Consider the following 18,372-nt stretch of genomic DNA (forward strand, 5'->3'; position numbering starts at 1 on the left):
AGGACCCAGTGCAAGCAGAATGGGGAGGAGGATCGATGATTACAGGGGAGAGAAGTGGAGAGGAAATCAAACAACTAGAGCTTTACAAGGATGATCATTTTGTCCACTCACATACCAAAATAAAAGCTACAGTCACAACAACCAAAAAAATAAAAACCATGAAAGCTTTGTACTTCTCCCAGAAGGACACCCTACTGTGAAAATGATAGAAATGAACTGCAAAATGTCAAACATGCATGGAAGCCACTGAGTAACTGCATACTTAGTTTTGTTTTTTTTAAGAATAAGATTGATGCACAGAGTGCGGATGTAAAAACAAAACAGTCCCATCAAAGCTGTGCGATCAAGCTTTAAAAACCAGCATTTTATTGCTTTTAATAACACCATATAGTTGCTAAACTGAATTGTCACCATGTTATTAGACATATAGACATTAGACATGCAATCATTGCTCTGGACTTCATACTTTTAGATCTTTGTCATGCAGAATTTGGCCAATCCCATTAAAAGGAAACAACAATAACGCCACAGTAATAATTAATGTAAGTTGCATTGCAGGCTGTAGTACCATAGCTAAAGTCCTCTACTCTGTGCGTTACATAGTTGCAGTTATAATTCCTTCTGGCTGTGATATTCATTGTGCCTCGCAAATCACTTTAGAAATTCCAGACAAAATAAACTTGATGTATTCCCTAAACATCTCAGCTCATCTAATCGTGCCTCAACTCTGACCTGATTTATCCCCTCTGTGTTCTTTTCCTCCATTTAATCCCATGTACCAGGATATGAAATAATGCCTTGTTGTCAGCCACAGGGTGCAGCCCGATCATGGTGCAGCCTGGTCAAAACAATGTTACGTGAAGCAGAGGAAGGCTGGGAGAAAAAAAATAAAAATGTTTTGGTATATACAAGAAGCAAAGTGACCTGAGCCTGAGATTAAGTGGCAGGACTTTTCCGGAGGGTATCTTAACCATGACCATTACCAACTCCAACACTCGTGAGCACCAGCAGCAGCAGCAGCAGTGACTCACCCACTTGCACGAAAGGCCAGTTCATAGGTGCAGAAGTATTTTCAACAAAACCAAGAGAGTCATTTGAGAGACTAGATTTCTCAAAACAACAAAAGAAGAGTCAAAGGATGCGCAGCGGCGAGTTTCGCTTGAGCTGAAGACGTGCATGTGTGTGACAAAACCTTTGTTACCGATGACAAAACAATTAGGCAACTCATTACACGAGACGGCAAAAACGCGTGAAACAAAGCGAGTGACCATTTAACAACGCGGACTAATGAGCAATCAAGTGAGCTTGGCTGCGTTTACTCTTAATGTCTGGCCAAAACCAAGAATCTCAATTTTTTTGATCATCTTTCCAGCAAACTGCTTTAATCACAGCGAGATGCAGACGCTGCCAAAGAAAGATTGTATCTGAAATCAAAATGATGCCAAAGGGAATAATCACAGGGTTAAAAAAGATATATGGCAATAAAAAAAAATCATCATAATATGCAGGAATGTACTTACCTGGGAGATCAGAGAACGTTCCTCTCACGATGATGTGCTTTCTGTACAGAGTCTTCAAAACCTTGGCGCTGCCGAACCTCTTGAAGCGACTCTTCACATTATTGTAATACCATTCGAGCGACTGCGTCTTCAAAATCCTGTAGGAGCGAAAGGAAACACGACATTGAGTCAAAATGAACAGATGGCAATAAAAGTGGTAGGGTTAAATTTCACTATAATCACAGCAGGATTATAACTTTGAGCTTAAGCCAAAACGATTAAATCTGCATAAGATGAGTATCTTCTAATAATTACAGAGATAGGCAGGCAACCAGACCTTATAGATCAATTAAGAAATGAATGGATGTATTACCCACTAAAGAGTGACGCACACAGGACTGTGGATCTCTGTTTTTGTGGACTTTTCATGTGTTTTAATTTAAAGCAAATTGGCTTTTCAAGGGCTTCTTCCTCTCGTTATGTGTGGGCTGTATAGAAGCTACAAAACCGTTTGAGCAGCACTGTCATGCAGCATCTTAGCAGCGTCTTGTGTGTTTGACAGCAGTGGATGCTTGCGGTTTTCAGATCTGTCGTCACATCATTTTTCAGCTCTTTTCTTATTTCTTGATGCACGGACCAGTGTGGATGCTTGAAGGGCAGCCAGGCAGACCTTAGCAGAGAGCAGATGATTACATAAGCAGTAATTCATAACGGCGAGGGTTATGAAAATCCCTCAGAAAACGCGCTCCCTTTGCGCCAGCGTTGCATTGGATTGCATGAAACTCTGCCAACTTTGTGGTTTATCTTGCAGTCCCTCCTGCTCTCCTCGTGCTTTTCCATGCCACTGTCACTCACATGGGAGGACAAACAAAGACATATTCACTGTTCAAGCAAAGAAAGCCACATAAACGCACTGTATACATCATAGTACACAGTTAGGGCTTGTATGTTTCTGCCTTTGGAACAGTCTTCACAAAACAAATCATAATAAATGACGAACATTTCCTTTGTAATTTGTCTCAACTCAATTTCATTTGTGTGTGTGTGTGTTACAACATTTTGTGCACAAAAAACAGATACATTAAAAGCCTGTGGTACATAATAATTGATTAATTATGCTTTGACAACACCAAATCAGCAGTGGAAAATATCCCCCAACAAAAGTTCAATAGTCTGCTTTTTTATCTTTAATATGAATGAACAGGCTTCAGGTCTGCGGGCACACAGTTCTCTGTGCAAATATGACACCATGCTGCACATATCGTTGGCTCTATTTCCCATATTATGAAAGAGCAAAGTGAGAGAGCTCAAACAGACATGACAGAGTTCTTTAATGCGCGCGCATGTTGGTGCTTCTGCTCAATGAGTGGACTGGTTGGGAAAAGGGAGGGCGAAAATAGCTATTCTAATAAAGGGATGTGGTGTGTCCCTGAGGCTACATGGTCTGCCACATCCATCCCCTCCTCCCTCCTTTTTAACCTCCCTCCGCTGGATTTATTATCCTCTGCCTCTATCAGCTGGGCTGCTCAATGGGCCTCAGCTCCTTAATTTCATGCCACGGGGTCAACCCAGTCAATTTAACGGTGGCTACCGAGCTCAAGTAAAAAGGCCTGGCTCTTTTTCATCTCCATATGGGCTCGGGGAAGGCGGTACAAACATGAATCTGCGAGTGCAACGCAGTTATGAGCTGGCGTCATATGAGGGAGCACTACAAATAGGGTCCATTTCTGAAATGAGCTGGTGCATCGGGGGCAATCTTTAAAGTGAAGGAAATACTGAAGGAAATGAAAGTGCTGCAAAGCAATGGTGAAATGAAGTTGTATGCCTGAGTAGCATCTATGTATAGAGCAAAATGAAAATAAGTATCACTGCCTGTCTGCTAAACCCCATGGCCATTTGGAATTTGTCACTACTGCTATGCCCTACTTTCTTAAAAGCCACAGTACTACCTGGAAATGTGGATTTTCTTTCTGAAATTATGACTGTTTAACACACTAATAGTTTCCACCATAGTCAGTTAAACTTGTGGTTAATTAGACTATGCTGCCTCTGGCTTTCTTTAAAAAAAATCTGTCCCCTTTCAAAACATCTTCAAAAAGGCATACCGAAAGTGCACCAAGGATATTGACACCAGACCAATAAGACTAACACTGATCATCTCAGAGTGAAATTATTCTCTGGGAGAACGTTGATGCTGTCAATTGTAGATATTACTTGGACACATAAAATCCACATAAACTTTGTTGCAGACCAACAACAATAGAACTCCTTGGCAACACTTTGTTGCATTGTTGATCCATTCAAAGAGTCCAAATCTTTGACCCAGACTTTAATCCAACCAAGCACTGCAATAAGTCTATGAAAATCCCATCCATGGACTGAGACCCAAAGGATCCAGTGCCGATGTCATATTAAATGTTTAAACTCATAAATGTTACTATTTCATTAAAAAATATATGCTAATTTAACATTTTATATGAGCAACACATCTCAAAAATGTTTGGAAGTAAGTTAAGTAAGTGGTACTAAAAAGAAAACAGCTGGAGGAACATTTTGCAACTAATTCAATTAATTCAGCAACAGGTCAGCAACATAACTGGAGGTCTTGATGCATTCTCAATCATCCAGGTAAGCAAATCTCCAAAGGTTGATTCTGTTCATCTGGACATAGCGAGAAACGTTTCTCCCACTGAAAACGCTACGTCCAGATGAGCAGAATCAGCCTTTTGAGAACATGATTGGATATAAAAAAGTGCATCTTAGAGAGGCAAAGACTGTCTGAAATAAAAATGGGTTCACTACTCTGGAAAAAACAGCATTTGTCTCACAATGTGAAATAGCAAAGAATATCTCATCATTTATAGCAAATCTCTGTGTGCAAGATTCTGAATGCTATGCAGTGCTAAACTTGCCCGGTTTGACGTGTAGCTGCCATCAAATTCAAAATTAGATTTTTCTTGAAATTTCAAATGTTCTCAATTTAAACATTTTATATGTTTTCTATGGTCTGTTGTGAGAGTTGGGGTTAAATGTGGCTTTATGAGATTTATAAGTTATTGGTTTACATTGTAGACAGCATCCTAACTTATTTAGAATTGGGGTTGTATGTTATATATACATATATATTGCCTCACAGTGGCCCAGAGCTTTCACTCCTTGGTTTGCCAGTCTCACTGGCACAAAAAACAGATGACCAGTAAATGCAATCCCCAGCTTAGACATCTGCTTCGTTCCATACCAGTGACACAAACTTTTTATAGTCAAGCGCTCCCTTTAAAAAAAGACAGATGGATTAAGGACAGAGGGAGAGGCGTCTTGATGAATGAAGCATGACATTGCTTCCCTGGAGTGATCTGATCTAAAAAGAAGATGAAGAAGGGAGCAGAGTAGAGTGGATAAGCAGAGGCTTTCAAGCAAGAGCTCCACTGTTGTGTGAGCTTCTGCAAATACTCATACGCACTTTAATAATGAGGCTAAGAGATTCCCTGAAGCTCAGCTGCTGCATGAATAAGAGGGATTCCTGTGGTCTCCTGACGCTAGGTTTACCCTTCCGTCATCATCACTTTGCTCAACTCCCTGCCGAAGCTTTGGAACCAGCGCTTCATTTCTTAAAAGGGCTTCTTCTCTACCCCGTTTGCCCTCTGTATTTCAGAAACCAATTTGCACATCTAAGTGAATCCTAAATAAAATATATATAACAGTACGTCAAAGAAGTGCAATAAGAGTAGCTGGATTTGCTGACTTCCCACCTCCCCCAGAAAAGGGAAACTATTATCATAATTGACTTTCTGTGCCTTCTAATTAGTTGGTTCAGCTTCTGTTGAAGTCACTGTAGAGGCAACGGAAGGAGAAGGGAAGGTGGGGGTTGACTATTGCAGCACATCAAACAAACCACATTCCCTTCTGAAGGCACGCGGCGTGATTGATCTTGTTAATGTAAGACGAAAAGATGAAAAATGAGATTGTATTCAGCTCCAGGTTTAGATCAAAGTGTCTGATGTAGGGGAGGTTAAAGCTCCCAGGTTGTGAGGTCTGAGACAAAAGCTCAATGACTTATTCCATACAGTACAATCCTGTTTTCGTTCCACAAACTCAATAACTCTTTTTTTTGCCTCATAAAATTTTGAAGTAGTCTACACTAAGTTTTCCATTCTCTAGTTGCATAGGCAGCAGCCTAAGCATAGAAGCCCAGACCTCGATTGACATTTGTCAGTGTATTACTTGTGCCCTCTCCAAAGGAATGTTAGGTCACCCAAGGGCCCCAACAGCAACCCTAGAGGCTGTCAAGATACAACATTTAGCTCAGTGACATTTTTGGATATTGCAAGCTATGGTGAAGAATCAAAGCTTGATTAGGGAGAGAATTTAACTGTAATTTATGATATGAGCACCAGGAGAAAACGGTCCCAACAAGAATGAATGTGTTTCATCTGCATCTTTTGCTGCTTCTACAGTGGTGTGCTTGTGCAGATTACATTTGTCCAGGAGGAAGAAGTGGGAATGAGAGATTGATTTAACATGCACACTGTAAACTGTGGAAATAAAACCAGGACAAGAGGGAAATATATACCATATGATTTAATATATGATTTAATTTCTTTGTGTGTTTATTAATAATAAACACACAAAATATACTGGCAAGAATAGTCATTCATTTAGCAGTTTACTTCATGCTCTTTACATAATGTCAGTAATATGGGATGTCTTGAATATCATCTCAGACACTCAGGCCCACCTCCTTTTCAAAACCTTCTCTTTGTTAGGGGCAGCCAATTAGAAGAAAGGTGGCTTAGAGGGAGGGTGGCTTTAAAGTAAATGAAATGAGGGGCAGCAGTGCCAGTATTTATTACCGCTCACTAAAGTGAAAGATTAAGAACATTAATAATTAATAATATATGGAACTGGAAAGAATCATAATAGTTGAAACCTAAATCTATTTTAGTATTCAGGTCCCTGTACTTTTTATCTGTGTTTTAAGGAATATAGCCGGTCATGCGCACAGGTTTTATGACACAAAGCTGAGAAAAATGCTGATTATTTTACATTATACTTTGTATATATGCAATGCATTGTAAAATAATTGGCACCGTTTTCAGCTTGGTGTTAATAGCAATGCTGTCTGTTTCACTATATCACAGCACTAAAGACATGCTACTAAAATATAGGCATTGGCAGAATAGGACAAGGTCATGGGTCAACTGCAATGCCCATGAGATTTTCTGCAAACCTGGGCAGAACCGTACTAACCTGTCGGTATGATTTAAAACAGCATGTGGCTTGCAGGAGGCAGGAAAACAGCGCTCACACAGCAGTAGTCCTGTACATAACCTTTCCAGGAAGCAGCATGAATATTGATCAACTGCCTGTTCCTCTGTGATTGACATTTAGATAGGCAGGAAGAGGAAAATAAAAAGAATACATTATTTAATAAGGCGGTAAGAGGCGTATTTGTATTTCATGCACCATTTCTCCTTTTCTAATTTAGTGAGTGCGTGTGTGCTTTTTATTATTATTTCTGCATCCTTTCTCTTGCATGCTTTCTGTTCCTGCTGGAATAAATAATGTGCTCATTTAAAAGCACACCTCAGCTGGAAATATATTATATAAAATGCCAGATATGATGTTCAAATACGGGTAGAATAACAACCCAAACAACACATTGCATGCTACTCATTTAGAAGTCCGAGAGCGCTGACCATATGATCAGGGTCTGTAGAGAACACCGAGCATCTGTTTCTAGGATACAGTCTATATATCACAGGAAGAGCAGGAGGTCACTTAATGAACAGGGCACTATGACCGGAGCATTTTCATGCTGCATGTATTTAAATATACACAGGATTTAACTTGGATAGTTGCTTCAGGTTCAAAGTAAGGTGCTTTGGCACATTCATTTCACTTATCTGTATCTTTAAAAAGTATACAAACGTAAGCACAGACAGCTTTAAGCAATGGGCAGAAAATTTACTCTTCCATTGCTTCTTTCTGCTAGCTTTCTTTCATGGCCTAAAGCTATCATCCTTCTCTCTCCCTATCTCTCTGCCTCATGTGTGTCCATCCTACTTTTTATCATTCAGCTCTCTCTTTAGACCTTCACCTTTCAGTGCTGGCAGCTGAAAGAGACCAGGGCACAGTATGGAAATTACTATGCTACTTATGCACTGCCAAAATGGCTTTCTTAAAAATCAGTTAATCGATGGAGGATTAGACACTGAGCTTAATTAATTTCTTTCTGAATGAAGTGACGCCTAGATCAATCAGTGTTTACTCATGAGAGACATTTAATATTCTCCTTGAGGTTGATGCAGAATGTTTACAAGTTTAGTTTGTGAAATGTTAAAACTGTAAGATATCTTATTTAGAACCATATATTATCTAATAACTAGCAGAATACAGGGTATTGCAAACAGCATTTGCTCTACTGTACAGATAAATGTAATACAGCATTTGAAGTCTTTGGACAGACTGAAAGTTTATCAGTCATGAGGGTTTGAGTTTCAATTGGAGCTCGAAATTCACCCCTCATGGTGCAATTTTGGCATGGATTACCTACCTTGTCATTCACACATTGTCACAGCACAGGCACGTCTTGAAGAATACTTTATTTGAACAAAAAGAGGCTCAAATATGCTGCTCAAGAACATACGAAACTCAGGCGAAGTTGAGCCCCCAAATATCTACACAGTGTAGATATTTGTGTTTTTTAATTGCAAAAGTTTAGGAATAAATTAAGAAAGAGTTTGTGTTGATTGTAGATGTGTGGTTGTTTTCTTGACCTGTAAGATATTTTACATTGTTTGACCCTGTGGGTCACCCCCTTTGGTTTAAAGTGACAAGTCTTGACCAGAAGCATTTGTTTTTCCATTGAGGTTTTTTCTACAGTGCAATTTTCTACTGGATGGACGGTAGTTTTGGCATGTCTGTACGTCACAATTCTTTTTTTGAAGTTACAGCTTGATCCAAATACACAAAAATGGCATGTGGATAAAATTTAGGAAAACCAGAAACTATCCCATGCTTCATGACCTGGAGTAAACTTACCTGGAGCTATAAGCTCAAGCAATTTGGGCTCTTCATTAATCTCTCTCTTCCTGTGTTTACAGTTTGAAATAATGGGGAAAAAACAGCCTGTAATTGTTAGGATGCCTGGGTCGTTGACCCAGAGTTTTGAGTTTATTATATTATTTATCATTTCTAGTCTTTGGTTTCTTTGTTAGAGTTCTGTCTTATGGTTTATGTCTCTGTGTAATCCTTGCAGTCGCCCCTGTCTGCTATATCCCCGTGTCCAGTCAGTGTCTGTGTCTGCCCTGGTCCCACGTCTCTGTTCCCTCTGTTGTAGTGCCTGCCTGCGAGTCTGTGTCTGTGTTATGTTTCCTGTTTTATTTTGAAAGTCCGTGCCTCATGTCTGGTTTTGCGTCCTTTGTCTCGTTAGGCCTGATTTGCCCCAGCTGTGTTTCCCTCCTGTTGCCCATTCCCTGATTGCTCCCTCTGTGTATTTAAGCCCTGTGTTTCAGTTTGTCGGTGTCATGATCTACCTACATCTTGCTGTGTGTTCTGTCTGCGGAAGCCTATTTTGTATTCCTAGTTTTGTTACCCTTTTGAGTTCAGCATTAAAGCTGGTGGACCCAAAGGTCTGCATTTTGGGTCCACCATTCCTGCCTGCACACAGCCTTCACATGACAGTAATGCTTTTACTGCTTGTCATACAGTATGAAATAGAATATGATTAACATTTGGAGAAATTAGCAAAAGTGAACCAAAATTAAGGCGCGTACACAGTGGAGTAATTGAGCATTTGAGAATTAAGTAAGGGCACTGACCACAATTTGGCTCCTGTAACAGCTGGCCAGATGTGTCGTCGTGTGTTGCTGTTCAGTTGCACATGTAGGTCTGTTAAAAGTGATGTCAGACATATTTACTTTAAGCCACTCCATACACAAGCTACATGGCCATCTGGAGAAATGAGAAAGCTACAAAGAAGGTTTTTTTAACACCAGCTGTGGTGCATTTACATACTATTTGATGTGACTGTATAGAGCATATAGGAAAAGGAGATAATCTGCTCTCAGAGTCCTCCTCCTGCACAGCTAGAGCACCACATGGGATTTTAAGCGGAGCATGCGGAGAGGCAGAACGCTGCAGCAGCCCAGCAATGTGGGGAATTTTGTCACAGAATAGACCGCAGTTACGCTTTCCACCACACAAGTCCTCCTCCATCTGGCTATTCTGTGTTGATAATGAAAACTGCAGCTCCCTGCAGCCTTTATCTGAGCAGCTATCTGAAGCCAAAAATCATGGACAGTCAATATGATTAGAGGCTGAATGAGGTGAAAGCATGTAAACAAAATGAATTAACTAAATGTCGTGTGAGAGAACTACAAAGCTTGTGGTTGTAATTAAACGTCAATAAGATGGCATCGCTGGTGTTTTGATTTTTTTTTCCTAGGTCACTGTGGGAGCCCTGATTTTATCCTCTTAATGTCATCAAACACCTCAGCAAGGAAATGAAAATGCAGTCAAATAAAAAGGATTTTAGAGATTACACAATAACTGAATAGAAAAAAACAACAAAAAAAAACAGGAAATATGTTTTTTTTATATCCCCAATATTACAGCATCAAAGGTGGAAGAAATACTTTAATGTAGCGAAGTTATTATTGAGATTATCCTGTAATGAGAAGATCAGTCCTAATTGCAAACGTTTCTGTCAACAATTATCTTGCAGACATGCCCTTTCCCTATTGACCCCCGTATATGCTCAGTAATTGCAAACTTAGCTGAATAATAATGTCAGCTATGCACGTACGCTGTATAAAAGAAAAAAATCAGTCAGTGGGAAATGAGGGAAGGGTGAGCTGAATAGAGGTCATTAACCTGATTCAAACCTCAGACATTCTCTGCGAGTTACTTTGACACAAGGACAAACAGGAGAAAAAGTGGTAATCCTGAATGCTGAAGCTGCCAGAGCTCAATGTACCGAAGTGTCATTTTTAACAGCCTGTTAGAGAGCAGGAGGACCGAGCCTGACAACACCGGACAGATATCAGGATACACTGCCACCAGTCAGAGGCAGGAGAGAGGAGCAACGGAGGGGAATGAGAGGGCAGAGCAGGATAGGAAACGAAGGCAACGATGGTCATGTTAAGAAGAAAGGTCATTGCGTCGATGGGCGTCATGGATGCCAGGCACACGGGGCATTTGCTCTGCGTGGTCTATTTTTAGAAGTCTTCTTGAAAGCACACCACCATCCTATAATCCATGTGAATCGATCTTCAGTGGAAAATTGGGGGAAGCGAAGATGTCTTTAGTTGCAGTTGGCCTTTTAAGATGACTTTGAATTTATGTGTGTGTGTGTGTGCTTGATAAGCCAGGAAACAAAGAGGTTTTTTTCCCCACATAAGAGGAACATATTGTATGGAAAGTGTTTCAGAGAAGGTTACAGAACAGCTCCAGACATTAAAGTTTGACATTTTGAATCAGGTCGCCTAAAGCAACGGTCTGTATGGAAAAGTTCACCTCGCTTTCCGCTTGCATGAAAGAAAGATGAAAAAGGTTTCGGGTTTCGTTTCTGGTGCGGATGAAGTGCTTGTCCTTGGCTTGAAAGACACATCCCATTAATGCACTAGTGTCATTTATAGCATAAGCACAGCTTTATTGTTCTACACACCACAGAGGTCACATGCAGCTGAAGAGAAATCAGATTAACGGTGATTATTTGTAGAAGTTTTTAGAGCAGACTGATGCCCATTAAAGACTAAATACCCTGCAGTGCTTCCAGTCTGAAATCTATATGCAAATGGACACTAAAGGCGGCACATGGCTTTAAAAGCCAAACCCACAAATCTGGTCAGTAGACCCGGATGCCTGTCTCTATCTCACAAGGGCATTTCTGAATATTTTGAATTGCACTGCCACAGGAGACCATTTCTTTTCTCCGGTGAAGACGTTATAAACCACCTCCTATTACACTCAAGTGAGTTTTTTTCCCTCCCCGTGTGTGTGGGTCTGAATATACATGCTTTTTTCTATTGAAATGATTCCTGTGTAGCTGTGACCTTAGGGCCACATTCTTCACTTTTTAAATGTATTTCAAAAAATTCAGCCAACCAGACGATAAAGCTGGCCATTTCACTGCATTCCCACCAATTAGGAAACCAACAAAGGGCCTGCTTCCCAAATGAGCCTCTGGCTGCCCTCATACTGGAAACAGTTCCCATTAAGTTAGTCACACGCCACCACCCAAAACACAAAAATCACTGGGACAGCAGAAGCCTCCTGGGTTTTTTTTGTATTTTTTTGGTTCGGCCTGTTTTGTTTTCAGTATCACTGCATATCTGACTCTCTTTGTTTCTCTTGAAATGCTTCCCTTAACTTAACTCATTCATGAAAAATTACACATGTATGTTTAATCTGAAAAGAAAGGAAATGAGGCAGAGGATGGTCCCACTGCTGAGGTGTTGTTAGCAGAACAGGGACAGCACTGGATTGTTTAGTGGTTTATTGCCCCAAAACATAATGATATCAACTAGCAACATTTATCTGAATATTAGCATTTTTTAAAGAATATTGGACATGCTTAGCCAGACCGTGAAAGTAATGTACACGTGCTAGTGACAAAGGTTACAAAGAGAGGTTAAAGACAACTGCTATGTAGCAATCTAATTGCAAGGAGGTATTTCTGTAGTCTATTGATACTAGATAGTGGAAAAGGGGTGGGATTAAATAAGCTTATGCTTCTTCCTGCTCCTTTTTGAACATGAATGTTATTTGGAGTTGTGGTTGCTCGTTTTCCTTTTGTTTTGCTTTGTTCATTTGTCTCTTTTAATTCTATTTTGTTGTACTTTTTCAACATGTTCAAAATAAAGATAAAAAAAAAATCTATTTTTTTGCAACTAAAAAGTCAGATTTATGTTTCAGAGCTACAGCTAGAAGGTCAAAGCTCCTCATTTGCATCAGGACCAAAAAAAGGAATTTAGGACGTAAAAACGAAGGCTAATTATTCTTGTGATGAAGACGACATTAAAGTAATTACTATAACAAGCCCACTACAATAGGAACTGTTTACAGTTTATAATCGTCGTGCTTAATATTTCTTAATTACCTCAGTTTACCCTGTTTGTGCTAAGTCGAACACTTTCAGGTAACTATAAAGATAAATATAACATTATCTTGAGCACTCACACAGACATGGTACAAAGCTAATAACTCTACCCGGCTCAGTCTGGTAGACAGGGCGTGGGAGACGGATGACAATGAATCATTAATGTTAGGCACAGAAATGCATGCAGTGTGCATACACGCTCAATCACACACACATAGACATCCTTGTACACTTCTCTTTATGGTGACCCTTCATTGCATTTCCTAGCCCAATGCTCTAAAACCAAACCTTGGCTGTCTACCTGAAATTTGAAACATGTGGGGTCCCCAAAAGCTGTTGTATCCTACAAATATAGTGGGCTCCTGGTTATCAGACCCCACAAATGTAGTAAAACAAGTACACACACACACACACACTAATTTATCTCTTCTCTCTTACTCATCCATCCTTCCCCATTTACAGCATGGTGTTTTCTCTGCGCCATCGCTGATTTTGTGGTGACTGAGACAGATGGGAGGGTTGAGAGGGGAATGGCTCACCAACTGAAGAGGAGAAATCCCTCATTGTCTTTTACTATGAGCTGAAAAGGAGTTATCATCATCATCATCATATTCTTTATGCCTTTTGCACCATTCCCCCTTCATTCCCCCTTTTGCTTTTTTTGTCAACATATTATTGTTTTCAAGTTGGTCTCTTCATTCATTTCTCTGTATATTTTTCATAAAGAAATCTGGGTAAATTAAAACAGGGTAACAATATTAAAAGAGTTTCTTAACCTCCTAGGACCTGGCGTCCACATATGTGGACATCACATTTTGGGTTGTCTAGTCCAAAATACTAAATTTTGCTCTACAAGGGCCTGTTATCCACTTACAGGGACATTATACTGCCACTGCTCTATCAAAATTTAAAACGAATGTCCTCATATGTGGATCTCATTTTTCTCAGAAAAACATTCATCACATCCCAATCAGCCCAAATAACAAAGAGAAATTAAAAATGCATGCCATGAAAGAGTTTGAGTTCAACAGATACATATATAGATCAACTTGGAGTGTCTTACAATTGTGGAAACAATATTCAAAAGGTACATGTCAGACTGTGACATATCATCATGCACCAATAGCTTCAGTGTGATCAGGCTTGTGAGGGACTGTATATTGGAGATATGATGTTAGTGTGAAGTGGATGAGAGGATAGCAGGCTGCAAAGATGGATGCAGTGTAGATGAAACAGAGTGCCATCCATCAACCAGTGGCCTCTGTGACAGTCTACCCTATATGACTAACCAAACACATACTAAGCTAAGAGGGCTCTACCGCAGCGTGAGAGGATATAACCTCACCTTCAAACTATTTCACCATTAGGTCAGATCATAATCTTTTCAGCCTATATTTTTTCTCGTCTTTTAATTACCAATGTAAGCTTCATGAGGATAAAACCTTCCAAAACTACATCAGAAAAGCAAAATCATATATGGCAACATATGAAGGAAAATGTACCAGTTCAAAGATTAAGCTCATTTGGATGACTGGTGCATTAACACACTGCTGTTTAAGCATCTTTTTGCGAGTTTTTGGCTTTGATCACTCAGAAGAACCTTTGCCCTTCCTCTTTCATGTCAGTGTGCACATGCAGACGTGCACCATACTCCAGGCCAGGGCAGGGAAGCGCTGCATTATTCACACTAATGCTGTCACACTGAGTAATTGAAGCCAGGAAGAGGTGGAGGGTGCAAAGTGCGAGTGCATAGATACCTTCTCTCACTGCCTCCAAGTAGGAATTGTTTTGATCATTATCAGTGACCTCTAGGTGCGATCAGTGCAGACATCAAGGTGATATTCTGCATCTGATGGCAAAGTCAATATTGAAAGGGGTTGTGGCGGTCAGTGTATGGACAGACATACAGCTGCAGTGTATGCTGCTGCAAATACAGGAAAAACCCTTCATAAATATGGGATACTCAGTTCTCCCAAATTTATTTTAAAATAATCATTTTTGACATTTGGAATAAAGTATCCAAGTCCTGTTCAATTGTATTTTATTTAGATAGCGCCACACACACAGTGTCAGAATAACAGTTGCCCTGAAGTACGTTATATTGTAAAGGCCCACAGTAATGGAAGAAAACTCCTACAATAGGATGAACCTCTATGAGGAAGCACTTGGTTATGGTGGGAAGGGAAAACTCCCTTTTAACAGGAAGAGACCTCCAGCAGAATCAAGCCCATAGAGGGGCAGCCATCCACAATGACTGGCTGGGGGTGAGGGAACGAAGACAATATTTATCACTATGAAAGAGATACTCAGATGTTTTCGGGAAAGTGTTAATAAAACATCTGAGGTCTGAATGAATGAATATTGTAAAATTTAAGTGTGTCTAATTCATGTTGTACTATACACATCATGCAAAGTTTGTTACAGAAAATTCCACATTTTGTTAAGAAACCTATTTAAACCTTTTAAAAATATGTTGCACATCCTATTTTTATCTTTGTTCTTATTTAATAGATACCTGCAGTTGCACTCTCAACATTTGTTGTTGAGATTTTTCATGGAATCTAATTCAGCTTCATACTGCTGTGTTGGAAGTGTTGTAAAGAGCTAATGTGGCCGATCACTCAGACTTCAGCTGTGACTCATAACGTTGCCTTCACAAGATAAAGGATTCTCTTGCCATTCTTTTTCATGCACCTGCTTTAAATGTTATCAGCCCATTAGGCTAAATATTAGGCTAAATGACTGTTATCACTCACACAGATTTAGCTTGTATGGGCTCTCCCCCTCCTTGTAGCTGGTTCAATAGGCTTACAACATTAAGTGGTGGTGGTGGTATATATAACACATATGGGTGTTTGCTGAAACAATCGTGGCAAGTCTTTATTCAACAGAGGTGAAGTAGGTGATGGCGTGAGTCATTTGCTGAACTTTAACCCCAGAGATTGAGGTAGGTAGTACATATGTTTTAGTGATTTTGCCTTTTTACTTTGAGTTTCTGTTTGGTTTGGTTAAAGCACAAAAATCCCTTGTTTAGGGCAGGGAATAACTATGGCTTGTGTTTACCATTACACACACACTACATGCACCCTTCTCCTCTACTGTGTGCAGTTGGGCCCAATCTGAATCTGACGCCTCTGGGTAGTAAAAAAAATTCCGTTGGTTATTTATTTTTTTATATATGAGGAACTATGAGTCACAAAACTGAATAAAGAACAAGCTGAAAAAGTAATGTGTTCTGCTTGAGGTATTTTTATTTAAAGCTACATATCTAGACTAGATGAAAATGTCAACTGGACGTGTAGAATTAAAATCTGATGCTGGAAAGTTGATTGTAGGGTATGCTGTGTTCAAGTGACAGGCACAGTGGAGGAGTGAGCATTCTCTGTATAAACCAGAGCCACTAAGAGGCTGCAAACATGGTAAGTGGTGAGATAAACTAATGAATTACACTTGACCTATGCACCCAAACAATCTTCTCCAATGCAATGTCAGAATGTAGGGAAGTGTTTTGGTGTGTGTGTGTGTGTGTGTGTGTGTGTGTGGAGGTGGTAAGGAAAGGGATTAGCAAGCAAGATCTAACCCAAAGATGTGTTTAATCTCTTCTTCACCTCATTTCTTCTATCCATATTTCTTCCTTGTCCTTTTATCTTTGTCCATCTTTGAGTTTTTCGCAGTCTATGTTTGTACCAAGATTTCTGAGTGTGTTCGTGGTAAAATATATATATTTCTTCCAGATGATACTTTGTCCTGTATCCCCGAAGTGTGCATTAGTCTGTCTGCTTGTAAACACTAGAGATGGCACGATACCACTTTTTTATGTCTGATACCGATACCGATATGAATCCGATATAGTGTTTTTTAATCAAAACTGGTTTTTTTTAAAATATCTTGCTGCATTTTGTATAAGTTCATACTCAAGTTTAAAACAACAACAACACTAAAGCTATTCTGTTATACCTATATGCAAAAAAAAAAAAATTTCATAGTTCAGCAATACTGATCAATCTAATAAACTTAAACCTACACCATCCTCCCTATTCTGGTATTTTAAAGAGTACTTAGCGTAAATATTAAGCAACCTAACTAATAGGGTTCCAACTCCCAGCAACAACAAAAATAAATAAATAAAAAATAGGGAACCACCCCTCACGCTCCACCTCATGATGCTTAATCGACGTAATCAACCTTAATTTGATGCAGTGTGAAAAAAAATGCACAGAAATCAATTATTTTTCAAGAAATATTAAATAGATTCAACATCTTTCTTCAACAAAATTGCAGACTGCACAGATGGTACCTTCCCAAAGGAAAAAGTACTATAGCTTACTAGGGTATATATATTAGACTTAATAGTTACTATATACAGTAATTGACTTCTATTCATTTTACATCAAATTAAAACTTTGGGTGTAAGATTCGGATAATTATTTATTAAAAGCTAGACATTTTAAATGAGAATAAGAAAGAAAAGTATGTCTTTGTGCCCCCTTTTCCCTGTTAATGCCCTATCGGCCCCCCTGGCTAAACTTTGCTAGATCCGCCCCTGCACAGTTACCAGTGTCAGCTACGTAGAAAAAGATCCTCGAGTAGAAAGTAATAATAAATAAATTCTAACAACAGCTGATCAAGCTTAAACGTGCTGCTGTTGTTCAGCCGCTGGTTTCCTCTTTCTGGTGCAAAGTGGGCCAAAAGCAAACTAGAGACACGGACTCGACAGAAAAGCCGATCAGCTGATCATTAAGCAGTTTCATGATTGAAGTAGCAGCCAGAAGAGGCAGTTGCTCCATATATCGTTTGGTAAGCTTAACGCAGGAATGCTTTACAAACATTCAGAGATGGACTTACACACTTGCTTTACTTCTCTCGGGGATAACTTTGTCGGAGATGAAATGCCGGGTTGCTAGCGAAGCTCCACATGCTATCCAGAGCACCGACAGGTCCCGCATGCCACAGCTGCTCTATCACGTGATGCATACTGCTCCGACGTGCTAACGTTCTGAGGTGAGTTACGGCGTGTTGCAAGTTTTGTGAGGTGCTTTCGTGATATTTAATGGATCGGATTACATTTTTTATTTTTCTCCGATATCCGATCCAGTAATTTAGGTCAGTATCGGACCGATACCGATACGTAATATCGGATCGGTCCATCTCTAGTAAACACTAGAGATTCATGTTTATCTGTTAGGTCCGTGTGTGTCCTCTGCAGGTAGAGAGGCGATCTTTTTTCATACCGTCAACAGGAGATGGGTCCAGGTTTAGGGGATTTCAAACTCACTTACGTATTCTTCACATACCTCCCCCCTCAAGATGTGTATGCTGAAGTAAACAGAAACAGCGTGGATGTGTGAATCCTGCGGCCGTTTGCTGGGGTGAAAAATGATCCTAGCCGAGGGCGAGTGAGGATGGTTTCATGCCACAGATAGAGAGAGAGGCTGGGATACAGAACAAGAGAGTGACAGAAAGCAAGAGAGTGGTGACGCAGAAAGTGGGGGAGAGCGAGAGAGAGAGGCTCCACAACTGTGGAGAAAGCCTTCATTCAAAATGCATGAATCTACAAGTCAGGTAATCACGAAAGAACCTGCAAGGCTTCCACAAAGAAACCTCTGCAGGTAAAAGCACTCGATACTCAGGGCACTTAATGCACATAACACATAAATTAATAGTCACGTTGACTCACACAATAAAGACACATTGCAAATAAGACAACGAAAACCGACACATATGCGACATATCTCTGCAACATGGCCCCCTATTTGTTATAAAAAGCTGCCA

The 18,372-nt window shown here is 39.9% G+C and overlaps 1 protein-coding gene across 4 annotated transcripts in view; it reads right to left on the reverse strand.

The window, feature by feature from the left end:
- myripb (myosin VIIA and Rab interacting protein b) overlaps nucleotides 1-18,372 on the reverse strand; it is a 126,395-nt gene that overhangs the window by 25,856 nt on the left and 82,167 nt on the right. For all 4 annotated transcript variants that reach the window (XM_086306078.1, XM_086306077.1, XM_086306074.1 and 1 more), the window contains exon 4: nucleotides 1,521-1,657. In XM_086306078.1, the coding sequence (XP_086162204.1) occupies nucleotides 1,521-1,657 (137 nt within the window). The remainder of the gene's footprint in view (nucleotides 1-1,520; nucleotides 1,658-18,372) is intronic.

This window comes from Aulonocara sp. 'chitande type north' Nkhata Bay, linkage group LG9 (genome assembly GCF_057382095.1).
Source record: "Aulonocara sp. 'chitande type north' Nkhata Bay isolate Kocher_YH1m ecotype deep benthic linkage group LG9, A_spYH_male_GT1.1, whole genome shotgun sequence".
Classification (NCBI taxonomy): Eukaryota; Metazoa; Chordata; class Actinopteri; order Cichliformes; family Cichlidae; genus Aulonocara; species Aulonocara sp. 'chitande type north' Nkhata Bay.